At 47.9% G+C, this 27,038-nt stretch overlaps 1 protein-coding gene across 1 annotated transcript in view; it reads right to left on the bottom strand.

Annotated features, from left to right (window-relative positions):
• Window positions 1-801: 801 nt before the first annotated feature.
• The window catches only part of TRANK1 (tetratricopeptide repeat and ankyrin repeat containing 1), a 79,817-nt gene continuing 53,580 nt past the window's right edge, over window positions 802-27,038 (bottom strand). Inside the window, 13 exon segments of the mRNA XM_032459269.1 lie at window positions 802-3,669; window positions 4,750-4,848; window positions 6,444-7,152; window positions 7,154-9,187; window positions 9,189-9,510; window positions 10,210-10,355; window positions 14,674-14,806; window positions 14,923-15,026; window positions 17,550-17,638; window positions 20,392-20,548; window positions 21,648-21,794; window positions 25,312-25,449; window positions 25,925-26,124. Of these exon segments, the coding sequence (XP_032315160.1) occupies window positions 3,569-3,669; window positions 4,750-4,848; window positions 6,444-7,152; window positions 7,154-9,187; window positions 9,189-9,510; window positions 10,210-10,355; window positions 14,674-14,806; window positions 14,923-15,026; window positions 17,550-17,638; window positions 20,392-20,548; window positions 21,648-21,794; window positions 25,312-25,449; window positions 25,925-26,124 (4,379 nt within the window). The 3' untranslated portion in view covers window positions 802-3,568.

Here is a 27,038-nt window from a genome sequence, read left to right as displayed (position 1 = left end):
GTATTGTGTTCCAAACCTGCAAAAAGAGTTCAAGTCCACAGCCGCCTCCGGGTCACATTGCTGTACCAACGAGCGCCCCGCCCAGACAGCCCTGGGCCTCTTCCCTGCTGATGTACTGAGGTCGCCAAGGGCGGCTGTTTGGGGAGAAGAGGGTGCAGATATGTCATGACCCTGGCTGTGTGGCTTCAATGTCCACACATGCCAGAGAGGCCCGTCGTGGTCCAGGATGAAGCAAAGGGCAGGAAGAGAAGGGATGGGGAGAGTGGCCTCTCTTATATTTTCACCCCAGGCCCCACAATGTTAAGGCCAAGAGTGCTGGCTGCCAGTGTCCCCGGGGCACCAAAACCCAGGAGCTAAGTGATCAGAGTAACTCCGCCTGCAGGTTGCCCTGGCAACCAAGTCTCAGCTGCTGGGGAAGCCTGCACAGACAGCTAGATGTCAAGGCCTGGAGGGACATAGCTAATGTGACAAACGCTTGGTTCTAAGGGTGGGTGCTAGGACCCCTCAGGGTATTAGGTACCAGTATTAGGGTTCTAGGATCCCTAACAGGCCAGAGGAAAAGATAGATGAAACCCTTTTCTCCAACGGCAAACTGTAACAACAGGGGCTCCCAACAGAAAATGCTGCTTGCTGACCTCAGGCAGACCGCTCACTTTACGCACTTATAAATTAGCGATTAGGACTCTATTTGGGAGAGTTGTTTTAAGACTTAGCACAGATGCAACATGCCTAATAGTACCCGACACATAGTAGGCCCTTTTCAGTTACTTATTGCTGCATAACAAACCACACAAAACTTAGTAGCATAAAACAATAATGCTTTATTAATTCTCCACCAAGTGGTTTATGGTATTTTCCACAGAGACTCTGGGGCTTTGATACAGAACCACCCTCAATGAAGACCCTGAGTGCCAAGTCTCCAATAAGCTACTTACTGGCCACATTTCACACGTCACAGATAGTTGCTGGGGGGAGAGAGGGGTAGAATGAAGCATTTCATGTGTGACTTCACCAGGAAAAGGACCCTCGGGAGCCTGTAGCTGGTGTCCCCAGACTTCCCTTTGCCTTTTTCCTTTGCCAGTGGTGGTTGGTATTAATGCTTTTGCTGTAATAAATCAGAGCAGTGAGCACAAGTGTATGCTGAGCTCTCCTAGTGATCTACCAAACCTGGGAGTCGTCGTGAGCACCTGAAACCCTCCCTTACCCTTGACTTCCAGGCAAGACCTGGGACACCAAAGCCCCAAGTGCAGGACTGGGACTCAGGACTTAAGTCATCAATGGGAATGACGGCTCCTGCTGCTAAATGCTGGTCTCCTCCCCATATACTCCATGCTTACGCTGTAAGGACCCTAGCAGGGTGGTTGTCTCCAGGTCATTCTGTTGGTGAGCGCTGGTGGAGGAGGTACTGGGACAGTCCAGCCCAGGTCTGAGCCTCCTGGACCTTGAAGCACAAGATTGGACTCTTGCTTTTCAAGACTCAGCTGTCCTGCTTGCCCAGCACAGGCAAACACTAGGATCACAGACCCAAGACCTGAGGGGGTTCCAACCAGTGGCAACAGCCTACAAAAGCACTCTGCATCAGGGCAGGCTGGCATCTCAGACCACTCCCAGGAGAAAGCGAGGCCCAGCTGGGTTATGTAAATGCTGCAACCACCCATGCTTCACACACCTCTGTCTCCATCTCTCTCCCACACCAGACCCTGATTTCCCCAGGGATGGTGCCACATGGTGCCCTCGGGGAGTGTTGAATGGGTCTAACTTGTCCCAGGTTATAACAGCTCCCTGGGGTATGATTAGGATTCGATTCCAGGTCTCCTGCCTCCCAGGGAAATGTTCTTGTTAGAGGCACTGACAAAGCCCCTTCCAGTCCACACCCTGCCTGCACAAGAACATCCAATGGCAAAGAGCTTACACGAGCAGGCCCTTAAGAGACACTGCAAACGGCTACAGGTCTCTGGGTCCCAGGGTTTCTAAGTTTCAGAAGGCATAGCAAACTTCTGGCCTGGTCAGTATCTACCAGCTGACCGGAAAGAACCATCTCCAAGATTCACTCGTTTGCTCTCTGAGCTGAGATTGGAAATAAATGGACAGCCACATGTAAGAGAAATGATTTAATTTTATAAAAATGTGATACTACAGCAAGATTTGATTCCCCCCCCCACCCTGGTAAGTGAAGTTTATAAAAACACCTAGAATAAAAATTAGAACCATAGTCTAATAAAAATTAGAAACCTTACATTTCAAGGAGAAAGAGTCATTTAGAAAGACAGTGAAGGAAAAACAATGAGCAGCAAAAGCAGCAGCAACGTGGGGAGAAGGCTGGTTCTGCTGTGATGACAAAACAGTGATGGACCAGTGTGAGCCTGACCTTTTGCACCAGGCCGAGCTGGGGCATGGGGGACAGGGAGGGCAGTGACCACGAGAGAGGCAGGAGGGCTTTCCAAAAAGGACATACTGATGGCTCAGTGGAGGCAGCAATGGCCTCCTGCATGTTACAGGCCCACAACCCACGGGGCAGTGATTCACAGCCAAATCCCTAAGGACCAGCACCGTCAGGCTGGCTTCTCTGTCTACCTGTCCCCAACCAGGTCATGGTATCCCCAACCAGGTCCACAGGTCATGGTGTCCCCACAGTGAGCTCGGGGGTGGGGGTGGGGGACTCATCGGAACAGCCAGATAAGCATGGTAAACTTGCCAGGGAGACCCAAGACAAGCAGACACCAAAGGCTACATACAAAACACATTCTGAAATATCTGCACCATAGACAAGGCAGAGGACACCACCTTGGAGAGACAGGCTGGGTACCCCCGGCAACATCCCCCAGCCTTTCCTTCTAGAAGGAAGGTCCTGAGGCTGGCTGCCGGAAAGACGTTGGGAGGATTCTTGACTACATGCTGAGGTAGTCTCACTGTGACTTGCACAGGTAGCTGAGAATGGTCTCCAAAAATGCAGGGAGGGCAGGCAGAAAAGCTGCCGCAGAGAGAAAAGGCTAACTAACACATATAACAGAAGGAACGACGCCACCAGTGGGCCCAGAGATGATCAGTGTGGCCTGGGGTCAGGGGTGGCCAGCGGCAGGGCCCACAGGGACCCTGGGCACACACAGCACTTGGACTACTTGATGATGCAGCGGTGTGAACAGAGATGAGGAGATAGGCGGGTGGCTCGCAGGCCAGGGCAGCGGCAACTCGGAGGTGAGGGGCGTCCCTGCTATTGACCCACGTCATGGTGAAAACAAGCCAGAGAACCCGGGGGCCTGGGGGGGAGGAGGCCCAAGGTTCCCTCCAGCTGCGCCTCCTCTCACCTGAGCCTGGTTTAGGGGGAAGTAGCCCTGTTAGACTTGAACTTGGAAAACTCTATAAAGAGGCCCCTGCTCTGAGGGAGCAGTCAGACCCTAAGCCACCAGTGAGAGAGAAATAACAAGAAGAGAGAGCAAAGGCATTGTTAGACACCCCACCCCCACTTTTTTATGCGAATATACATGCTTTTCCTCTTCTGCCCCAGATGCGGAATTCTAAGTCAGGATGGAATGTTCTGAAGGTTTAGGAAGCAGCAGCTGTGTGGATGTTAGTATTTTCTCTGCTTCGCACATTTCTGAAAACGCCTCCTAGGTTGGAGCTCATCAAAGTCCTCAGCTTCATTTTCGTAATCCTCTTCCTGAACGATACCTGTTTAAAAAGTAAGAAACAGATACAGTGCAGAATAATGATTCTTTTTTTCACTCCACTGCAAAATATAACATCCTAGTAAAACCTAATGTCTCTATAATCGTTATTTTAAAGAAAAAAAAAAAAGCCAGAGCCAAAGTAAACACCCTTCTCTGGAATGTTCTTTTATAGGCTAGTTCCTCTGGCCTTATTTTAGAGGCCCCTTATATGAAAAAGAAGCCAAACAAAACCTAAACTCGACTGCAGTCTTGAGTTGTGATACCAGCTGTCTTCTTTATGAAACAATCACAAAAATCACAGTGCCACCAGGGGCTATATTTTAAAGATTTTTTTGTTTTTTACTGGCACAGACATTTGTGTTGTCCAAGTCTCCTCCAGCTCCAGGGTCTGGATTTTCCAGTAGCATCTGGATTACAAAGACTCACACAATGGCATCCAGGGCAGGTGAAATATTTGGAGGAAGAAAAAATAAGGTCCCACCAAGAAAGGGCAGCCATTGGGCTGAGCAGGAGGGAAGACTCCAGACCGCAGAGAACTTGGCAAGATAAGTCTGACTGTCAAGAAAGAAACCCAACTCACTCTACACTAGCCTTCAACCCTCAGTAGGAAGACACATGCATGTTTCCCCAATGATTTTGTCTGTTTTGTTCACAAATTTGTTTTCTATCCCCAAGCCCAGAACAGTGCTGATACATTCCAGACACTCAATAAATACTGACTTACATGAGTGGTTTGCACAGGCAAACATTTATCAAGGGATGGCTTGGAGACACTTTGTCCATCCTGGGAATCACCATATGGAGCAGGAAGTTCTACTGTATGGAACTTCATTAGCAGCTCATGAGTGGCAAAAATTTTTGAGAAAGCAGCTGGCATGAGCCCCAAATAACCCTCACAGTCAGATGGGGAACTCAGACACTAGGTTGTCAATAATCTGACTCACCCAGGGGCCATGCTCCTAGATGGTGGTGAGTGACCACTGCTCACGTCGTAGGCAGCGCCCCTCACACTGACCTGGGACCCAGCAAAACCAAGAACCATGAGACCCAGAGCACCGCCCTGGGATGAAGGGCTCCTCACCTTCCTCCTTCAAGTGCATCTCTGTTTTCCGCAGCCACTCCCGCGCATCACTGACGGACGGGATCAGGATGTTGACCAGCCGTGCCATGACCTCCTCCGCTAGGGAACCAAAGAACCAGGGTCCTGAGTGAGGGGGTCGCTGCAGGGACCAGGAAACTCAGTACTAGAGCCAAAACCTCGTCTCCCAAGAGCGTGTCTCTGCCTCCCCAGAGGAGAAGCATCTACCGCCATGAGCAGAAACTACCATCAGAGCCAGCTTGACACAGTCCTGTGTGTCTGTAGAGACAGCCAATGGCAAGCCTTTCAAGGGAGCTTTCGTTCAAAATGTCATTTTAAAAAAAAACTGGAGGGGGAGGGTATAGCTCAGTGGTAGAGTGCATGCTTAGCATGCACGAGGTCTTAGGTTCAACCCCCAGTACCTCCATTAAATAAACCTAATTACTTCCCCCCAAAAGAAAAAGCAAACAAAAAAAGTGATACCAACTAACATGTACTAAAACAAAACAAAACAAAAAAATGAAGTGTCTGAAGTATAGAATGATTTAAAAATGCATAACTTCACTAATTTTACACATAACTTCCACCCAGTGTTGCTAAGACATGGCTAATGAGGAAGTAATGACAAGCTTACTGACTCTGGCTGATGAACAAGGGAAAGCAAGTGCCAAGCCGTTAAAAAACAGATTGTTTCTCTTATCCTGCAGCTGGCTTCTTGGTTCCAAGGACACAGTCCAACACCAGGACATTTTATGTTCCACCACTGCTGCATCAATCCCAAGGACATACCCCAGTATCTCTTTCTTTGTTCTTTTTTATCCCCTGCCAAAGTTTCTGTTTTAGGGCTGAGTTCTACTGGAGGAAAGAGCCAGTAATAGAAGACTGGCACCACTGGAATGAAGATAAGGATGGCAGAGCCTTCCAATAAAAGACCCTGCCGCCCGATCAGGGGCTGGAGCTGTCTGGACCAGCTGATGGCTCCCCTCTCTAAGGTTTTCTTTTTTTACTTCTCTCTCTAAGCAATAAAGCAGCTCTCTCTTCTATTTATTTATTTATTTATTATTTATTTATTTATTTATTTATTTATTTATTTTCACTTTGTCCCTCTACTTCCACTGAGAATTCTTTCTCTATTGGCAGGCAAGGACCCACAGGTTTGGGGCAGACTTGCCCACCCATTTGGCGGGCTTTCTAGTTGGGGTACTTTCTAAGGAAATCTGATTCAAAGCCTACATAAGAATTCTTAAAGGCCCCCACTGGGTGTGGCATAAGAGCCCTCCTAAAAGGAAGAGACTAGCTACCCACACCTCTAGATCTCAGTCAAGGGCTCAGCACATAGTAGGTACTCAAGAAATGATCACTGACTAAATGAATGGGGGAAACTTAAAGAGTTTCCTCAAGACTCAAAACACTCTCCCCAAATCCATTCCATAGAGTTGGGGAGTAAATTCTTGCCTGTCACTCCAGAGGAAACTATCCTGGCCCAAGACAATCACACCCTGTTAATTGGGGGAGGGTGGTCCAAACCACTGGGGCTTTGCTGCAGTTGGAAATCCACTGTCTCACTTGTATTTCTGCCAATGCCAAGATTCCACCATCCCCAGGTCAGACCTGGAGCACAAAGGACTCGACTGGGACCTACGTTCTCAAAGCCTGGGTTCTAAGACCATCTGGGCCCGACTTCCGAGGACCCTCACCGTCAGCCCAGGCCTTCCGCCTGTAGAGATCCTCCACTGCGTCCAAAACCCTCTTGATGTTCTCCTGGACCTTCCCCTGCAGCATGTGGCTCTGCTCTTTGGAGCCCAGGTGGCTGCGGACCCACACGCTCTGCTCGATGTCCTGCACCACCAGCTTGCCTTTCTCAATAGCCGGGTCCACCCTCTCGCGGAAAAATTTCCAGTACTTCTGGTAGGCCACTTGCTGCTTGTGGTGGCCTTTCAGGCGGATGTGCTCCTCGTAAGACTCACTGTTCCTCTCCCGACCTTCCTCGTCGTTCAGCTCAGCCCCGGAAAGGGCCACAGCCCCAGAAGCTGCTCCCTGAATTGCCTGATCCGGGCCAAAGTAGTTCCCTGGACTGAAATAGTTCTCGGGACCTCGGATGAACTTCACTCCGCACAGGTCGCACTGGGTCCGGTCCACGTCGGCCTTTTTGAAGTTTCGGGCCACCGGCTCCCCGCTCTCCTCCTGGAAGCGCTCGGTCTGCGCCCCTGCCCTCCTCCTCCAGCTGATGCACAAGGACACCACCAGGCATGCCCTCCTCAGCTTCCGCTGGATGGAAGCCTTCCGCTGCTTCTGCGAGAGGATGGCGGCCAGGAGGTGGTGGTCCCGGTCCTCAGAGGCCAGCTCCTCCGTCTCGTCCTGACCGAACTCACCCTCTGGCTCGGCAAAGTAGCCCACGGGGTCCACAGGAGAGTAGGCGGTTCAGTCTGACCTCCTCGTGGTAGAGGCCGCACACCCCGGCCCCTTTGGGGTGCCCGCTGTCCCATCGCCAGTGGCAGTCCATCAGGTACTCTTCGTCCCGCTCAAAGAGCAAGTCCTGCAGCGCCTCTGCCACGGACTTGACGTTGCCCGCCATCAGCACGCGCTTCACCACTCTGAGGAGTCTCTCAGGGACCTGGTCCGGGCAGTCCGTGCTCATCAGCTGCAGGCTCGCCTCGATCTTCTGGAAGTGGCGGGACAGGAGAGGCTTGCAGGACGGCTGCAGAAACTCCTCCGCATTCAGCAGCATCACCAGGCACAGCACCAGGGTCCGCTCTGCCTCCCCGGAGACCACATAGTCTATTTCACTGAAGGCATCAAGCAGGACGTTGAAGTTCGCGTTCTCCCAGCCGCACAGCACCTTGACGAGGTAGGACAGGTGTAACTGGAAAGCCTGAATGGCTCTGGTCACGTCCTTCGGTCTGTACTCCTGAATGATGGAGAACACGTCCCCGGGCTCCCTCTTGCTGAACAGGAACTCCCAGTAGTGCAAGAGCGCGATGTAGCTCTTGGGGAGGCACAGGATGGCCTTCTTCCAAAGACGGGCCAGGACTGCCCCACAGTGGACGAACTGTAACTCCAGCAGGGCCACTGTGTTCCCGATGCTAGGGATGAGTGGTTCCTTACACCTCTTAACAAGGACGTTCATGAAACGGAAAAAGCGCCTCTTGTAGCCTTCGGGGTTCCTGTGCACGTACAACTGCTGGATGGAATCCTCCAGCAGCCGGATGAAGCACAAATGGGTCTTCTCCGCACTCTCAGCATCCTTGTTGGGCGCCAGCATGCCGAACTTCCCTTCTATTCCTTTCGTCCTGCTGCCCCTCCCGCTTCCCCTTTCCTCCTTGTCCGCCTGGAGGGCTTTGAGTTCCCTGTTGTAATTGTCCTCCTCCCGGTGGAGCAGCTTTTCAAGCTCCTCAGGATAGCTGGCAGAGAGGAGAAAAGCCTGCATGGCGCTCAGCCACAGGTCCGTGGACTCCCGGCGGCTCCGGGGCCGTTCGTTTTGAAACACAAAATGGACGTACTCTTTCAGGGCAGACTTGTAGGAGCGGAAGGACTTGTAATGCGGCTTGAGGATTTCTCTGCACGCCATGGGGTTTTCCGACAACACTCTTTGATGGAAATGCTTGGGGAAGAGGACATTCAGGAAGGATTTGCAAAAGCCATACTTATCCGTAGACAAAATACAATCGATTTCTTCAAGTTCTTCAGCTAAGCTTTTGGGGAATACTTTTTTGGCTTCCAAAAGCAGTCCATTGATCGCCACTAGGTGTATCTTTGTCTGAACCACGCACTTGGCCTCACAGCGCCGCAGAGGCCTGTGGAAATCTTCACAGTCTTCATCCTCACACTTTAAGCCGACGATAAACCTCCTGCAGACGCTCGGGTAGGTCTTCCCCAGGAGGCTCCGTGTGATTTGACACAGCCTGCTCAAAAGGTGTTTGTTGATGGCTAATTTCACCTGGTCCGTCATAATCAAGAAATGCTCTTTCACTTTCTTCTCTCTCAAGTTCACATCCAGGTCGAAAATTATTCTTAATATGGGTCCAGGGTCGTTCTGAGCTATCTGGCAATACTTGGCATCCACCTGGGAAATCCCAAAAAACTCAAAGCAAGACTTGACCATTTCCTTCTCTGCGTTGTTGGTCACGCTTTTGAGGGCCCTGACCAGATTGAGGAGGACTTCCAAGCCCCCTGGAGCCAGGGCCAGGACACTGTCAGAGTCAGCCTCACACTGGCTGGCGGCTTCGGAGAGGGCCTCCACCGCTCCTGCGGAGTGGTTGAGCTTGTCAAACCTCAGGAAGGCGTCCTTGAGCTTCTGAAAGTCTCTCAGGATCACCCCCTGCAGGAAGTGAGCCTCCGCGATGCCGGATGCCTGATTGGTCTGATGGCAGAGCTCAAGGGCTTCTCTAAGGATGGCCTTGGTCTGGTCCACATCCGAATCCCTGGCCACGTTGAGGCGGGCAGGCCGCCAGCAGACACGAGGCCTGGAAGTCCTTGTCGGCGGTGAGCCTGGCCGCCTCTAAGAGGCAGCCGTGTTGCTTCATCAGGAGGGCAGCCTCTTCTCTTCGACCTTCCCTGTTCAGGAGGTCTGCAGCTTCCGCCAGCCGCTTCCGAGACTTGAGGAACACCAGCTGGTCCTCTGTGTCCAGCTTCGAGAGCACAGCCATCATCTCCTTTATCTTATTTGCACTCAAGTACTTGGCTGCAGCTTCCAGGTAAAACTGACTGGCTGAGTAGGAGAGCTTGGAGATGGGAAAGGTCTTGGTCCTTAGCATTTCTTCATACCTGCAATGACAGGCAACACCAGTGTCAGCTCATTATCACCCAATCGGTAATTGACAAAACAGAGCATAGAGCAACTATGAAATGCCCACATGTCAATATGAACCTCAAAATAGAACCTAAAGTTATCCAGCATCTTTAGAAAGGCTTCATTTTACACTGATACAATTCTTTATTCTCACAGGAACAAGGCATTTGTATGTCTAACTAATGAAGCAGAGTAGAGTTGGAATCTAAGCAAGTGACAGTTAAGTTTGAAAGTCAGTCTGTAGGGCAAAAATTATGCAGAGCAAAATTATCCTTGGAAAAAAAATTCCTTAAATTTCGTAACAGCATGCTACTGGTTTTGGGTATACAACCCTGTTCCATTTGATATGTGGTTATTGAGAAAAGGGAGACGGGGGCTTGCACACACATTAGTCTTTTATTGTCTAACCTGTGACTTTTCTCTTTTGCCAGGTATGTGTGGGGTTACATACACACCCTTTATCTTCTTCTTCTGCCCCTTTTCCTCATGACAGTATCAAAGCTTTCAAGGAATTCCTGACCTATCCCCAAGGCTACCACTCAAGTGCAAGGAGAGTGACATGGTCAAGTCACTTTAGAAGAATAGGGTACCACCACCCAAGGCAGGCTGTCCCCAAGGAGCAACAGGAGGGTGGGGTAGGGGCAGGTGGGGGAGGAAGAGGAGAAAACACCTACTTTTCCACGGCCATAGCAGCTTCTTCAAATAGCTCCTCTTGGCAGTACATTTTGAGGGCTAGATCAAATTCCTGAATCTGCTCAAAGCACCTGAAAGCATCTTCGTAGCACTGGCTTCGCTTATAGAAATAGGCGGCATCTCTTATCTAGGACAGAGTAAAATTTTACTCTTAGAATATTCATAACATAATCTTAAAAGTAAACTGATACTATGAATAATAAAGAGGATGGTTGTGTATCTGCTATGTGTTAGAATCCAGTGAAAAACACTAAAACATAGGGAATATTAGGAAAACTAATTCTTTACAAGAAAAAAATTAAGTGAAATCCCAACCTCACACCATACACAAATGTAAGCTCCAGATGAGTTAAAGATCTAAATGTGAAAGCTACTGGAGAAGAACGTAGGAGAGTATCTTTGCAACCTTGAGGTAAAGAAAGTCTTCAACAAAACCCAAGACACACAAACTTCAGGGGAGAAACATGGATTTGATTACAGCTGACCCTTGAACAACACGGGTTTGAGCTGCATGGGTCCACTTATATGTGGGTTTTTAAAAAATAGTAAATACTACAGCACTACATGATCTGCAGTTGGTTGAACTCGTGATGTGGAACCAAGGATACAGAGGAACCTCAGATATGGAGGACCAGTGCTCACAATGCCTGGCACAGGCTAGGGGGTCTACCTATATGTTGAATATTGAATTTCCTAAGTCAACTGGCTGCACCTGAGGTCCAAAGAGAGAACAGAATGAAAATGAAACAAAAACAAAGTACCTGGGCCAGGCCCTCTAATAAATCTTAGCTGGGTTTTATTTAATGAGACAAGCTACACAAAATGCCAAAATACAAAAAAGACTGGAGTGTGGTTATTCTACATCCAGAGACCTCACGGACCAGGGAGCTAGCTACCAGCTGCATCCTGCCACGTCAGTCAAACCCATAACCAGAACATCTCACCACCATGTCTCTTTTCCTCTCCTTGACAGTGCTGACCACGCAGAAGAAAACCCCTGTGTGAACACAGGCCCTATCAGGTGCGAGTGTGTGCCCAACTGGACCAAGAGAGGAGAGGGCTGGCTCCAAGCAGTCCCCCTGCTTAGGTCACTTGGCTCCTGCCACCTGGAGGAAGAGTCCTGAGATGTTTCCAGGAAACCGTGATGCTATTTGGAGAGGCAGCAAACAGGCAAGGTGGAGGAACCCCTGGAAAAAAGCTTAGGCTCCTCACAAACACTTCTCCTAGGGGGTTAGCACCTGTTGGGGGGCTGGAAACAGGCAGACGGTTTGGCCTAAGGATTTTGCAAAGTCTGGTCTGTTTGAATCATGCTGGTTAGACTGGTGAGATGACCACAAGAGGTCTGAAGCCGGCCGAAAGTTGAATACTCTTCAAGGAAGGGGTCTGAGCAGAGAAGGGGACCAGACTCTTCCCCAGGGGGGCTCAGAGCTGCTAGAATGTGTTGTGAAAGACAGAAGGAGTTATCCCCAGTAGTCAACCCTGGGGAAGTGGAGGCAGGCGGGAAGGCTATGTCTCCGGGAGCAGGGCTGCCTCCACATTCTGAAGGCACCAAGGTCATGGAGACGGGCATGGGGGCCAGATGCACAGCCTCCTGGGCCCTACTCTGCTCTCAGAGGCAGAGCTCAGCAGGCGGTGGGAGGCAAGGTGAGCAGACGACAAAGTGGTCTCTGGCTCAGTCAGGATGGGCACTAGCAGGCAAACGGGACAAGGGACAGTGGCAAATTCAGGTCTGTCCCCTGTTGCTTAGGGCCCAAGGGGGTGCCTTGGAGATTGGAGGGTGGAGGACGAAGGAATGTGGAGTTTGGAAACCACTCTAGTTCTGGGACTCTTAGGACCCAAACATCCACCCACACTGAAATCTCCATTCCACCCCCTCCTCTCATATCCTGATTAGTCACATCTCTCAGTAAACATGGGGTGGGGCAGGCAGCATGGGGAGGGCCTTAGCTCCTCTAACACTGACCTGGAGCCCAATGCCCAGGGTGCTGTGAGGGTCCAGGAGTTACTCCTCTCTCCCTACTGGACGGTCCTAAAGCCTGACCCAGGGGGAAATGCAGCAGCTGCAGCTGGGCACCCTAGAGCACAGCCCTCACACACCCTGTGGTGAGGGCCAGAAGCTGCCTGTCCAACCCACAACCACTGATACAGTAAAAATGAACTGCTTCCCATTATTCACAATTGCCAAGACACGGAAGCAAGTGAAGTGTCCATCAATAGAAGAATGGATAAACAAGATATGGTATATATACATATATACATACGTATATATACACATACACACAATGGAATATTACTTAGCCATAAAAAAGAAGGAAATTTTGCCATTTGCAGCAACATGGATGGACTTGGAGGGTATTGTGCTAAGTGAAATAAGTCAGACAGAGAAAGACAAGTACTGTAAGTATCACTTATATGTGGAATCTGAAAAATAGAACAAACTAGTGAATATAACAAAAAAGTAGACTCACAGATACAGAGAACAGCTAGTTAGTGGCTACCACTGGGGAGAGGGAAGGGGGAGGGGCAAGATAGAGGTGGAGGATGAAGAGGTACAAACTATCAGGTATAAAATAAGCTACAAGGATATATTGTACAGCATGGGGAATACAGCCAATATTTTATAATAACTAAAAATGGAGTACAACCTTTAAAGATTGTGACTCACCATATTGTACATCTGTAACATATAATATTACTGTGTATCAACTATATTTCAGTAAAAAATTGTTTTTAATTAAAATCTTGAAAATGAACGGCTTTCCATACAGCATGGTGACTATAGTTAATAATACTGTATTGTATATCTGAAAGTTACTAACAGTGTAGATCTTTTTAAAATTTTATTTATTTTAATTTTATTATTCTTTATTGACGTATAGTTCCCTTGCGATACTATATTAGTTTCAGGTGTACAACATAGTAATTTGATATTTTTTTATAGATTACACACCATCAAAGTTATTATAAAATATTGGCTGTATTCCCTGTGCTGTACATTACAGCTTGTAACTTACTTAGTTTATATTTAGTAGTTTGTACTTCTTAATCCCCTTCATCTATTTTGCCCCGACCCCCTCCCACTCTCCTCTGGTAACCACAGTTTGTTCTCTGTACCTGTGAGTCTGTTTCAGTTTTGTTATATTTGCTTGTTTGTTTTATTTTTTAGATTCTGCATATAAAGGAAAGTGATCTTAAATATAACTATGGGTGGTGATAGTCATCAACTAAGCTTACTGCCATGATCATTTTGCAATAGATGCATATATTGAATCATTATGTTGCACAGTTAAAACCAATATAATGTTATACATCAATTATATCTCAATTAAAAAAAAGAAGAAGAAAAACAAATCACTAAGAAAACTGTCACCACTGGGATGTCACAGCAATGAACGGCTTACTTTCCTCCTGAGTGTTAATCTCGCTGCAGGTAATAACTGTTTGTGGCCGGAGCCAGCCTGCTGACTGCACTGTGAGTCGCTGTGCTCTGGACCAGCAGCTCCGTCCACCAGCATGTCCACCATGATGGAAATGTTGTATTCCATAGAGCACTTGAGACGCGGCTCATGAGACGGAGGTACTGAATTTTTTAACTTTATTACATTTTAATTAACTTAAAAATGTTTAATTAAGTAGCCACACATGGTTAGTGGCTGTCAGATTGGTCGGTGCGGACCTAGGGTAACTGCTGGGAACACAGAGAAACCACCATGTAAATGCTAGACTGTCCCCCCAGGCTGACTCCAGACTGAACACAGAGAAAGAGAAGGCAGGGATATCTAAAACCCATCTTCCCTTTGATGTGAACATTCAGCCTCCCTGTAGTTAATATTGGGTCTCAAATATTGACACATGAAGCAAGTCAGACAGAGAAACACAAATATCATATGATATCACTTATATGTGGAATCTAAAAAAAAAAAAAAAGATACAAATTCTGTTTATAAACCAAAAACAGATTCACGGACATAGAAAACAAACTACGGTTAGCAAAGGGGAGAGGGACGGGGAGGGATAAATTAGCAGCTGAGGATTAATAGACACACATTACTATAAATAAAATAGATAAAAAACAAGGACCTACTGTACAAAACAGAGAACTATATTCAATTTCTTGTAATAACCTATAATGGAAAAGAATCTGAGAAATATGTGTATGTATGTATATGTATAACTGAATCACTTTGCTGTACACCTGAAACTAGCATTGGAAACCAACACACGTCAATTAAAAATTAAAAAAAAACCCAAACATTGGCACAGACATGGGCATACACACAGAGTCCATGCATCCATCTACACACAAATGGAGTGAGTGGAGAAAGAGGGGCCACCCACTGAGTCAACAGGGCCAACCTCCCCGTCTTGACCCAGGCGGAGGCTGGGGGCCACCCTTCTGTCTGCCCAGGGAAGCCCAGTTCTCCCAGGAGCAGCCACAGGCATACCTTTCCCAGCCTCTCGCACAGCTGGGCACAGAGCTGGAACTCCTTGGCGTAGCTCAGACACTTAAGGGACAGCTTCGGCTCCTTGCACTCCAGATAGGTCTTAGCCAGTTCCAAATACTCCACCTGCTTTTCCCTGGGAGGAGGAAACAAAGCAGAGCTTCCATGGGAGGTTGACGTGCCACCTGTATATGTATAACCCACAGCTCTCATGAGAGCAAACCTGAAATAACCTCCACCCAAGACTCTTACTTGGGGCTGACTTTCTTGGATTTCATGTTCAGGGCGGTGTTGTGAGCCAAAGCCAGTTTCTCCTTCTCCAGTGCACCTCCTTTTTGGTAACACTTGGCTGCAACCTGGAATAAGCCAAAGGTTTCTGTTTCCAGCTAGGTCATGGAGGTGGCAGAAGCATGAGAGGGAAAGCATGCATTCCGTGTCTGCATGGATGGAGCACTGGGTCCCACCCCAGTCCCGTCTGAGAGGGAGAAAAGGAAAGACTATACAGTTTTCCTATTTCATGCCCATACCTGCTGCCCATATTGTGCCCCCAACCCCCTTTCTAAAAAAAAAAAAAAATTCTTGGTGTTATAACAATAGCCAAGTGTTTGGTATTTCTTTCCAACTGCAACAAGGGTGGGCAGTGAGTACATTGTGGGAGCTCGGTCAAATTCCACCACTGTGACATGTTCATGGAAACACTTTCCAGACACAAACAAACACACAACAGTGCAAATTCTGTTTTCCTCTCCCTCACAATTGATTACAGGGGTTGCCCCAGTCCGTCACCTGGCTCTGCATCCATCCACACCCCCTTACAGAGTAACTGTGCAGCTTCTCCCATTTCTCTGTGGAGAGTGTGGCCTGTTTCCCCTCCCTCCTGAACTGAGCTGTGATCTGCTTTGGCCAACATGATGCAGCAGAAAGAAGTGACACTGGGCCAGCTCCCAGGCCAGGCCGAGGCCTCATGTGCCCTCATGCAACCTGCTCGGGCATCATGTGAACACACCAGGAACCCCATTCACCCCCCATCCCCTGAGCCAAGAGCCAGCCAACCCCCAGAAACAGATCTGCTCGCTGACGGGTAGCTGAGGACAGCTTAAGTCACCCAGCCTAGAAGAACTACTTAGATGGACTCAGCTTTGCCTACCCACAGAACTGTGAGCTACGTAAGTGACTTGTTTTTGGGGTTGTTATGCAGCAAAAGTTCCTAACTCTCAGATGTGAGTGACTTGCTGCAGACTTAAAAGCACTTTCCCTGCCACAGCAGACAAAACTTTCCTAAGAACTTGGAATAAGAAAACACTGAGAATTCCTCTTCCCCAGGCTTGTCACATGGGAGAACCTCAAGCAGTCGCTTCCCTTAAGTTCTGACTTGCTGTGTCACTGCGTCCATCACTTCCCAGTACCCTCCCTATTCCAAGGAAAAGTAGATCATTAAAACAGCAGGACGAGTCCTTTTGAGAAATCACCGTCTTAAAACACCTGTTCAGAAGTGGCAAGAGAAACTGCAGACACTTTTCCTGTAACATGTGAGAAGTCGGACCTAAGTCTGAAAAAACATAAGTCTAATGTGAGCGTGGAGGCAGGGACAGGAAAGCAAGGATTGGTCCAAAGCTCAGCTCCAGCTGTTCTCTCAGGAAGCACCGCTTACAGCTGCAGACATGGAGCAGTCCCAGGCACCCCGGAGAGTCAGTCTCGGGAAGGGTGCATTTCTGTGCGGTCCTGGCCAGTGTGGCACTCTGCTGGTTACTTACCCCCAGGACCCTGTCCTCTCTTTGCTGCCTGATGGCAGAACCTGCCCCCCCATGAAGGGCTGAAACTACCAGAGGGGACTGCTCTGCTCTCCTAGATCCGTTCCAGTCAGGGAGGGACAGGTGACCTAGTGCTGACCAGGGAAAGGTAAGATGTCCACTGGGGACCTCATGATTTTTTTTTTTTTTTAAAGGCCACAAGAGGAACATGTGTGCCTGCACTTCATTCCTGCTTGGGATGCTGCTGAGGGGAGTGAGGTGCCTGGCACTGCTGCAGCCATTATGCAGCCAGGAGGGGAAAGCTCTGGTAAGTTGCAAACAGCACAGGGAAGACATGGAGTGAGACTTGATTCAGCTGCAGAACCAACCCTGAGACCAGACTTCTTGTTGTTGGATGAAAAACAACAACATACCCCTTTCCATGGGTTTTTTTTTTTTTTTTTTAGCTTTTTTTTTTTTTCAACAATTTCACTTTTTTTTTAAATTTATTTTTTTGGGGGGTGGGAGGTAATCAGGTTTTTATTTATTTATTCATTTTTAATGGAGGTACAGGAGATTGAACCCCAGGCCTCGTGCATGCTAAGCATGTGCTCTACCACTGAGCTATACCCTCCTGCACTCTGTGGGGTTTTTGTGACCTGCAGGTGAAGACATCATTACTGCTCCATCACAGGAGACACACAATGCCTGGTGCCCCACCTGAGACCGTGTGAGGGGTGGGGGTGCTGCCTGTGGGGCTCTTTAAGCTGGTGTCGGTATTTCAAGAGGACTAACGGAGAGAACATTTCCCGTAAGAAGACGGCATGGGCTTGCTAAGATGGCAGGTGGCTTGAAATCGGTGAGCTCAGTTCCGGAGACAAAGCTTAACCTGTGCCCGCCAGACTCAGATTGGCAGTGAGGTCCATGCCTGATCAGTTTGAGAAACAAAGGGCAGACCAATCTGTTACTGTTTTAAAATGCAGGATGATGACAGCTTCCTAGGAGACAGAGGGACAGGCCCGGATGTTTCAGAAGCAGCAGCAGCACAAACACTGTGACCCCTGTCCCATCCTGGTGACACATGCCGTGATGAGAACCCTATCTGGGAGGCCTGACGAGGCCACAGGGCAGGCAGACCTCACCCCTTACCTTCCAGCACTGGTGTTTAGCGTAGTAATCTCCTTGTGCGATCCATTCTGCAGGGGTTGAGGTCTTAACAAACATGCTATCATCAAGGTCTAAAATGAAAAAGAAACGTGGGTTTGCCTCTCTGAGCATCCTTCACTTAAACCTGTTGCTATGGGCTGAATTTACCCTTGCCTCAACAAAATTTCTCAAGTTTTGAACCCTAACCCCCAAGTCCCTCCGAACTCAACTGTGTTTGGAGACAGGGTCTTTAAAGAGATTATCAAGTTAAAACATGGCAGTTGCGTGGACCCTAATCCAATCAGACTGGCGTCCTTATAAGAAGAGGAGATTAACACATACACATCATTACAGCCAGGGAGATAGGCGTGAGAAGAAACCAAACCACCAGCACCTTGATCTTGGACTTCCAGCCTCCAAAATTGTGAGACAGTAACTTCTGTTATGTAAGCCACCCAGTCTTTGTTTGGCAGCCCGAGAACACATCCATGTTGTCTGTCTAGTATTCATGTAAGATAGAGGAGAGCTTATCCAGCCAGGTTCTGGTGCATTTTGGAAGGAGGAGGTGGGTGTGAGAAAGGATGCCATTTGGTATTTGAGCTTTGGTCTACTTTTGTATGGCTATGAGTTAGAAGACAGACCAAGTTCTAATTCTTCCTTGAAAACCCAAAGCCATGTAGCTCTTGACAAACTCCCATGCCAGGGCCTTAGCAAGGGACAAGGTGATAAAATTTTACAGTATTTCCAAATGTGCAGACTTTGTCCTCCTTGCAGGAAGCCATCTGACACATTCTGGTTGGTGGACACAGACCATGACAATCACCTGCTGCTGGTCCGTCTGCTATTCTCACCAACCCGTGGTGACTGTACTGGCCCGCTCTCCTGAGACCCTCTAAGTGTCATCAGCAGTGGTGACACTCCCTGCAGATTCTGAGTCACAGCTTCATGAAACACCTGAAAGACTGAGTATCGAGACAACACAGATGCCGAATCAGAGACACCCAGGCCAAGGGTTGCCAACTGGAGGAGCCAGGCGGACACGCCAGCTTTGTTTAGAAGGTGCAAAAACACACACGAATCCTTGCAGCCTGACCCTCCCTGCTGGCTGTCCACCACCTCTGTGTGCAAAACTGACTTCGCAGCATCTTGTCCTGACACCATGTGCACTGAGTGCCCTGGTGACACGTTATTCCCACAGCAAAGCCCCGAAGTATCTCTGCCTCAGGTCAGTGACCTCTGCTGGTGCCACATGGAAGAAACCCTCAATGACATAGTCACTCCACGCACCCCAAGTTCCCCATGGAAACAGATGTCCTCAAAGACTTTACCCTGTGCAACTCATGACTCACAATTACCACTGTACTTTTTCTTGTGTCTTTTTGTTGTTGCTGTTTTTTGTGGGGGAGATAATTAGATTTACTTATTTATTTCAATGGAGGTACTGGGGTTGAACAGTACAGTGTTCCAGTCATGCATATATATATACATAAATGTTTTCATATTCTTTTTCATTAAAGGTTATTACAAGATATTGAAGATTCTCGTCATATTCAATATGAAGATATTGAATAGTTCCCTGTGCTATACAGAAGAAATTTGTTTTTTTTTCCATTGTGACTTTTTAATTAAAAAAAACAAAAACTGCTTAGCTTGATGACCTTTTATAACGAATGCCAGAACCTAGTTCAAGAATAAAACAGGTTTGAGCAGCAGGAAAGAATGAGAACAAGCTTGGGAGGCCACCCCCTCGTTCTCCTCTTAAACGAGGAAGAGGAGGCCCAGGGAAAGAAAGTGGGCCCTGAATGATGCCCTGTGGCTGCACAGGTGGAGAGTTCTAACGAGAAGCCCGGTTAACACAAGACTTTGACTTTTCCCATTATGCCCATACAGTCAGGTCCCAGGAACAGAACATCTGATCTTGGTCCCTGGCCGCGCCATTGGCTGTAACCAGAAATAGCCTCCTTAAAACTGGCTGGAAAACGCTCAGGAAACCAGCAAACCTCTTTGCAGCCGCGGAGCCCTGAGCTTTCCCCTCATCCTTGGAGAAATTCACCGTGGCCTGGAGGAGCCAACTCAACTGCCAACCCACGAGAAAGAGAACAGTTATCTCCTCATGAGAGCTGATTATTTCTCCCCTAGTTATGCTATCAGGAGAACGTCATTCCATTTTTTAATTAGCTAGCCTTTGCAAATTATGAAAACAATTCATGATGATGTTGGGTGTTTTTTTTTGAAACTCGGCAAACAGCACAGGAGGGTAAAAAGTGCCCACATCTCATCAGCAACCCCACACCCGCCCATCCCGGCACCAGAGGAGTCCCTGCAAACAGCTGCACCTTGATGAACACTTAGGCCGTTTTTAGTTTCTCATAATTACAAACAGGGCTGTGAACCCTCTCATGCACGTCTCCTTGAGACACGTCCTTGAAATACTCTGGATAGTATCCTTGATAATACTCTAGTATCTCTGGATAGATTCCTAGAAGTGGAATTACTGGGTCAAAAGGCACGTACATTTTTTATCCGGATAGGTATTACCTATCAGCTGTCCAAGAGCCCACACCATTTTGCCTCCCCACAACAGAGCCTATTCTCTCTAACCTTGTCCAGGATGCTCACCTCCAAAGGACAGATAAAAGACCTTCCCTGAAGGAGTTAACCCTCCCAATCCCATTTCCACCTCTGCCTCCCACACACCTTAGTGATAAATACAAATTCTCATTTCTCAGAAGAATGTGGACAGAATAGTGCTTTCAAAAAACTATCCCTTTTATACCTGATCCTGGAGTGGCTGAGAGTAACATGCTTTCTATCTGACAACCAGAATATTTTCATGACCTCTGACCTTTATTTTCATCCGTTTTCACAACTTTGACGAAATCCCTTCGCATGAAGTATTTGAAAGCAGGAGCCCGCTTCTCTGGGTTTTCGTCAAAGATCCAGAGGTTGACCCGAGCCCGGGTGATGGCCGTGTACAGCTGCTTCAGCTCCCCGTTCAGGAGCTAAAGAGGAGAACAGGACAAAGATGTGAGCCCTCTGTCTAGAGTGCGGTGTGACTCACTTCAAAGGCTTACTCGGATTTTGGAGAAGTGCAACATTTCACGGAGGACAGCACAGGCATGAGCGGGACCAGAGAGCTCACTGTGGCCGCAGCCCAGGTAAAGGGAGCTCTAGCAAGAGAGGGGCGCCCTGAGTCCAGACCCACCGTGGGGTCTGCTGTGCTTGTCTCTTTTGAAATAATTATAGATTCATAGGAAGATAGTGCAGACAGGTCCCATGAACTTTTCACTCCGTTTACCCCCATGGTTACATCCCACTCAGTCACTGTAACTTCTTTTGTAAAACTGGAGCAGTCTCCTCTGTTGTGACTATCATCAGCACTAAATTACTCCTGACCTACTGGACGATGGAGGCCTGACGGTCTCAGGGGATGATGACCTGAACTCAGGGAGGGCCTCCTTGATGAAATAATGCACATTTCAAAACAATGACGGATTTGTGGCTATCCAGAGGTTTGCATAGCTTGGCGGTGATTTGACATCTATTTCTGCAGAGCCTTCCTGGCACTGACAGAAATAACCTGATAACTGCTATTCTGTTTGTTTTGTACTCTGTATAAGACATAAAACTAGGACAGTAGCTTCTCCCAAAGGTTTTGATTTTGCTGGTTTGATTTTCTGTGATGTTGCGATCACTCAAGGCCCCCATTTGCCTCCCTTAGGCAAGAGCTCCACAGAACTTCATAGCTTTGGCCTCCTTCTTGAGGATGCAGCTGGGATGCCAAGGGGACCGGGAGCCGGGTCCCTGCACAATCAAGGCTGGGAGACAACAGTCACAGTTTCTGAACAGAGCCAAGTTCCAGAGGTGAACAGAGGTGCAGCCTACCCATGGGCACCTCTATCAATCGAGCCCGGCTCTCTGCTGAGGAGAGGGGTCCCCAACGCTAAGATGCCCGTGTTCCCTTGCTTGTCCTCCACCCTCCAGTGCTGATGAGCAGGAAGACCCACAGCACAGGCTCCATCTCTAACCTCATTTTCTTGTCCAAGTCTCGGTTACTGGCTCCCTGTCAAGTAAGTGTGAGGACCAGTGGCAGATAATCACCTTGTACATTTCTGGATTGATGGTGAGATGGCGCCCCGGGGAGGAGCTGCGTTTCTCCAGGGGCACTTCAATCAGTGGCCCGCTTTCCTCTCTGGACTCGGAGGATGAAGGAGTAAATGAGGAAATGATCTTCCATTCCTTGTAAGCCTGAATAACAAAGACACATTAAAGACCAGCAGAATACACTTCTGAAGCTTACACCCAGCCTCCCCAGGCCTTGCGGAGAATTGAGCCCCCTTTTCCTGACATGGGGGCCAGGCCTTCAGCCCCAGCCATGAGGAGGGGGCGTCCTGTGGCCTCAGAGTGGGGGTCGGGGCCCAGGCAGGGATCAGGGCAGCTACCGGGGAGACAGCCCCAGACGCTGGGCCAAGACAGCCGCGAAGCAGGCACACGTGCTCACTTCCAGGGGGAAGGCTCAGGGCCCAAAGTGCTCGCTGCAAGCATTTCCACAAGCAGATGGAGAGAGGAAACCAGCGTCCTCACCTCTTCTCACAACATGTTTAAGGCTCAGTCATTAAGACACATGGGACAAACTGTCCAAACTAAATGATTCAACCAAGGATGGAGAAATTCGGGAGCCTTGGGGTACACTATGCAAGATGGACTCTGGGCTCAGAGAGAACACAGCATGGCACAGTTCACCTACTTATGAGCTATGTGACTTTGACCAAATATTTATTTGCTTCTTCTAGGTCTCATTTTTTTCTGTAAAACCGGGATGATAGAATGACCCAGGTTTGTTGGGAAATGAAAGGAGATAATCAATGTGAAGTGTCCACACCATGCTTGAGAAAGACTTCATATTTTAGCCATTTTTCCCTTTATCCAAATCAAGCCACAGAACCACTGTGACTTGTAGACCAGAGTCTGCAAATTTTCTTGGTCAAGGGTCAGATAATGACTCCTTTTTGCTTTGTGGGTAGGGTCTCCCTTGTAACTACTCCACTCCACCCTTGTAGAGCAAAAGCAGCCACAGTCCGTAGTAAATGAATGGGCGTGCAGGGACCTCATAGAACGTTATTTCTTGATGCTAAAACTGAATGGAATGTAATTTTCACATGCCACAGAATATTATTTTCCTTTTGATTCTTTTTTAACCATTTAAAAATGTAAAAACCATTCTGAGCTCACAGGCCACACAAAAATAATAGACAGCAGGCTGGATCTGGCTGCCAGGACTTAAGTTTGCAGACCCTAAGGAGGCAAAAGTGCCCAGAGGACGTGCAGTGTTTAGAGTCAAGGATTCCCATGAAATTTCAGATTTCATACTTTAGTGTGTCGGAGGGAGTAGGTGGTCAGCTCTCCTAGTCTGTTCTTTTCTGTTTATAAAATGATGCTATTCTCTACCTCTGTAGCCTTTCAAGGATGATGGAAAGGCGGGGTAGGTAGAGTTCTTCACCTCCCTTCAGTTATTCTGTAACTTAAACTATATAAACACTAGGTTAAGTGCTTTAAACACCATCTCCTCAATAGGAACGGTTCTCCTACTGACTAATTAGGGGATAGATCACGATGTTATGGATCCTTTGAAGAGAAGACTCACAGGTCAGGGCAACAAGAAGCCCCTACACACACACACACACACACACACACATACACACACACACACACACACAGAGTGAGCCTGCTAGACACATGGGTGGAAGACGAGTCCAGGGATGGAGAGAGGTGCTTGCCTCAGTCCATCTGCCTCAAATAGCAAACTGTTCAGCAGCCTTCACCTTGAAAGAAACCCCATGTGAGCAGCCAGACCAGGACAACTGGGGACTTCAGTGACCTCTGTCTCTCCTCTCCTTGGACTAAAGCATCTACTTCCATTTGCACTGATGCCTTTTGGTCTTGGGGTTGTAAATGATAAACTGAATGTGTGCTTTGCGCTGGGGAATGCATGACTCTACTCCCATGGCAACTGGGAAGCATCATATCGAGATTATAAACATAGGATGAAGGGGATGTTACAAAAGATCCAATTGGTCATTGTTTTAATTTCATGCAACTCACTGAGCCATTGGTGGGAGCTTAGGGTCAAGGCATCCAGGACTCTGCCGTGCTAGGGTCAAGGTTAGAGAGAATAACCAGATTTTTCTTTCACACACAGAGTTGACCACAAGTTACCAATGTATCAGCCCAGAGCTCCTGGAGCTTCTAACGAGCACAAGCATACAACTGGCACTTCATAAAAGACAGGAACAACAAAGTCTTACCCCTTCCTCTTTTAGGAGAGCCTCGGTCCAACCATGACCAATGGATGTATTATGAGAAAAAAAAGTTAGTCCTCAGAGATTAAAAATGGTTCCAGGATTAATGAGAATGTATCTCATTTTATTAGCAAAAGCCAATAGAAAAGGAATGCACTTAAGGGATGGCCATGATATATTCATTGTGGAAGGTTCTGGCAGCCGATTTGCATGCAGGGCTTTAAAAGGAAGGAATTTTAGGGGAAAGATCATGAGATTTAGAACTCAGAGCATCTGACTTCATCTCCAGGCTCTGGCACCTACATTATGACTATGGGCAATTTACTTAATGTCCATGACCCCTGGCCTTATCTGTAGAATGGGGGTAATAAAAATACAACCTCAGAGGGTCAGTGGAGGATGAACTGAGACAATGTATTAAAAAAGCACGTTATAAACTGTAAAGTGCCCGTAGCAATATTAGTTGTAGGTATTATCAAGGCAAACGTGACATTTTTTAAAAGACTAGACAAAAGAAAAATATGGACTCCATTCAAAGGGTTAGTTCTGGGGCAGATTTTTAGGGAGTCAAAGCTAAGAGTGCTCCTGACTTGGGTATGAAAATAGCCCCTTCGAGCACGCGCCATGTGCAGTGGGACATCTGCAACGAGGACCCGGGCACAGCCAACTAGGTCCCCAAAGAAGACCCCACCCCACAGTCAGCAGCCAGCCTGAGCCCCATCAAAGACGGTGGTGAAGAGACACCAGTGGCTAGGAGACTGAGGACAATGGCCTTGAGTTGGTGGCTCTCCCCGTAATGTACTGAGCTGGAGGAGAAAGACTGTCACCAGCACTCAGGAGCCAAGTTGAGACAACAGGCTGGCACAGAGGTCACTGAGTTGTCAGTCCAGGGACTCTCCGGCTGCCATTGCCTGCAAGCAGTGGTGGCGAAGCCATGCCGGAAGGAAGCTCAGGCGGGGCGGCTGTTCTGGTCTCCTGCGTTACCTGATCCCGGGGGCAGGAACCAAGGCTCATTTGTCTTCCCGGAGTTCACTCTCTCTAGGGATGACCTTGCCCAGTTTTGTCCTCGCCAGGTGGACACTGCTAACCTTGCCTTCATTTGTAAGGCTCTCATTAGAGCTTGCTCCAACTCGAGCATCCTCGGGAGTCAAGAATAACAGTCGTAGGGAAAACCGGAAGCTGGCACTTGGGTACCAGGCCTTGAGAAGAGATGAATACAAGAGAGCAGGGAAGGGCAGGGCATGGGAAGAACCAGGTCATGAGACACTGCGGAGCAACCCACAGCCCTTGTCAAAACCCACATCCAAACACACAAAGAGCCCCACACCAAATGGACAATGGTCCAAAACAGAAACAGGCACCTGTGACAAACTCTTTTCGACTCAGCTCCAAATTCTCTTCCCAGGAGTGGAAGGGTAGCTCATACAGATACATGCACTGTGGGAAAAGAACTCAGAATGACATACCTCGGAATCAGTGAAAAAGTTGTAAAGGAGGACATCGTCAAATTCTAAGCCCTTTGCTTCATAAACTGTTAGCACAAGTGCTAACCCCAGCTCTTCTGGAATTTTCTCCTTTGCCATTTCATTGGCTACAAGGATCACCTGAGGGGGGAAAAAAAAGCGAGGGAATAGAAGAGAAAAAACATCAAATTGTAGAAAGAGAAATCTAGTAACACTGAGTCGATTTCTATGGGAGGCAGAGAATGTCTTTGAAGAGAAGTACCGGTGTGGACTTGGTCAGCCAGGCTGGTGGGACTGTGAATAACAATTAGTCACTCACCCATCCCGGAAACTTCCTCATTTTGGAACAGGGGCTATTGAGTTCTACCTGGTGGAATGACTCAGCTTCTCAAAACTTTTTTCAATCACAAACTGCCTTTTATTTTATTTTATTTAAAAAAATTATTTATTTTATTTTAGTGGAGGTGGGGAGGTAACTAGGTTTATTTATTTTTAAAGAAGGTACTGGGAAACTGAACCCAGGACCTTGTGCCCGCTAAGCATGCACTCTACCACTTGAGCTGTACCCTCCCCACTTCGCCTTTTATTTAAAAACATACAATCTCAAGAAACTCACCTGATGGGCTCCAAATTCGATGGGCTGGGTTTTCCTTTTGTTGCCTCGAAGCAATATTGCCAAGTCACTCACACTACAAGACTCCAGGACAATTGGTTTGGGACCATCGAAGAGGCCAGAATCCCTTGTAAGGCGATCAAAAGATTCCGGGAAATAGAACTTAAGTAAATCTATCACTCCAGATGCCAGATTGAGGATTCCTGGGATAAAACAAAAAACATGTAACATACAACATGACAGCATGGCTGGGTTTCTTGTATTTTGTTTTCTTATTTTGGGTTTGGTTTTGTTTTGTTTTTCCTGAGAGGCAGCATTGGTCCTGATGGTACATACAGCTAGCTGCAAGCCCATTTCCAGATCCTATTAGATGATCCCTTTGGCGCCGAGCTGTACTATTCTGGGTGCAGTAGATGAAGACAGAGGCATGTTTGCTGTAGCACGAAGGTTTTGTACAATCTCATTCCTGACCTATATTCGTGTTAGAGAAAATTACCTCATGAAGAAGAGTCAAGGCGGAAATGTAATCTAAACAATTAGAGCTGTTAGAATGCCAATACAGGCGGCTAATGTAGACGGTAAAAAAGCAAGTTATTCCATCCCCTGTCATTGGTATTTAGCGCACCAGAGACGTTACCTGGTAAGAGCAGTGCTGGATGTTAGCTGGGACATCACCCTTTCTGCCAGGTGTATTCCCAGCCGAGACAGGACTATACTAAGAAAAACTGTCACACTGGATAAAGAACTTTCCATTGAGCTTTCTCCCTGGGTCCCATTTTTGTCTAAGCACTGAAGTAACATCGACAGTGATGCTGACTGTACAACAGGCACCTTCCTAAAAATCATCCCTTTTTAATCCTCCCAACAGCCCGATGAGACAGACCAGACAACCCCACTTTTGCAAACAGAGACGCTGAGGTCCGAGAAGTTAGGAAACACCTCCAAGTGTCAGGATTTGAAGCTGGTCTGAACACAGACCATCCTGGGTCTCCCACTATTCTCAGGGGCCCTGTGCCGTTTGCTCGACACCAGATAGAATACTATGAAATGGGCACATGTGTCCCCATTGCAGTTATCAAGGAGTAAAGGGAAATTTCATCATCCAGGGCTACTATTA

The sequence above is a fragment of the Camelus ferus genome, chromosome 17, assembly GCF_009834535.1.
Source record: "Camelus ferus isolate YT-003-E chromosome 17, BCGSAC_Cfer_1.0, whole genome shotgun sequence".
Classification (NCBI taxonomy): domain Eukaryota; kingdom Metazoa; phylum Chordata; class Mammalia; order Artiodactyla; family Camelidae; genus Camelus; species Camelus ferus.
Note: the sequence above shows the minus strand (reverse complement) of the source record. Positions and strands in the feature narration are given on the sequence as shown.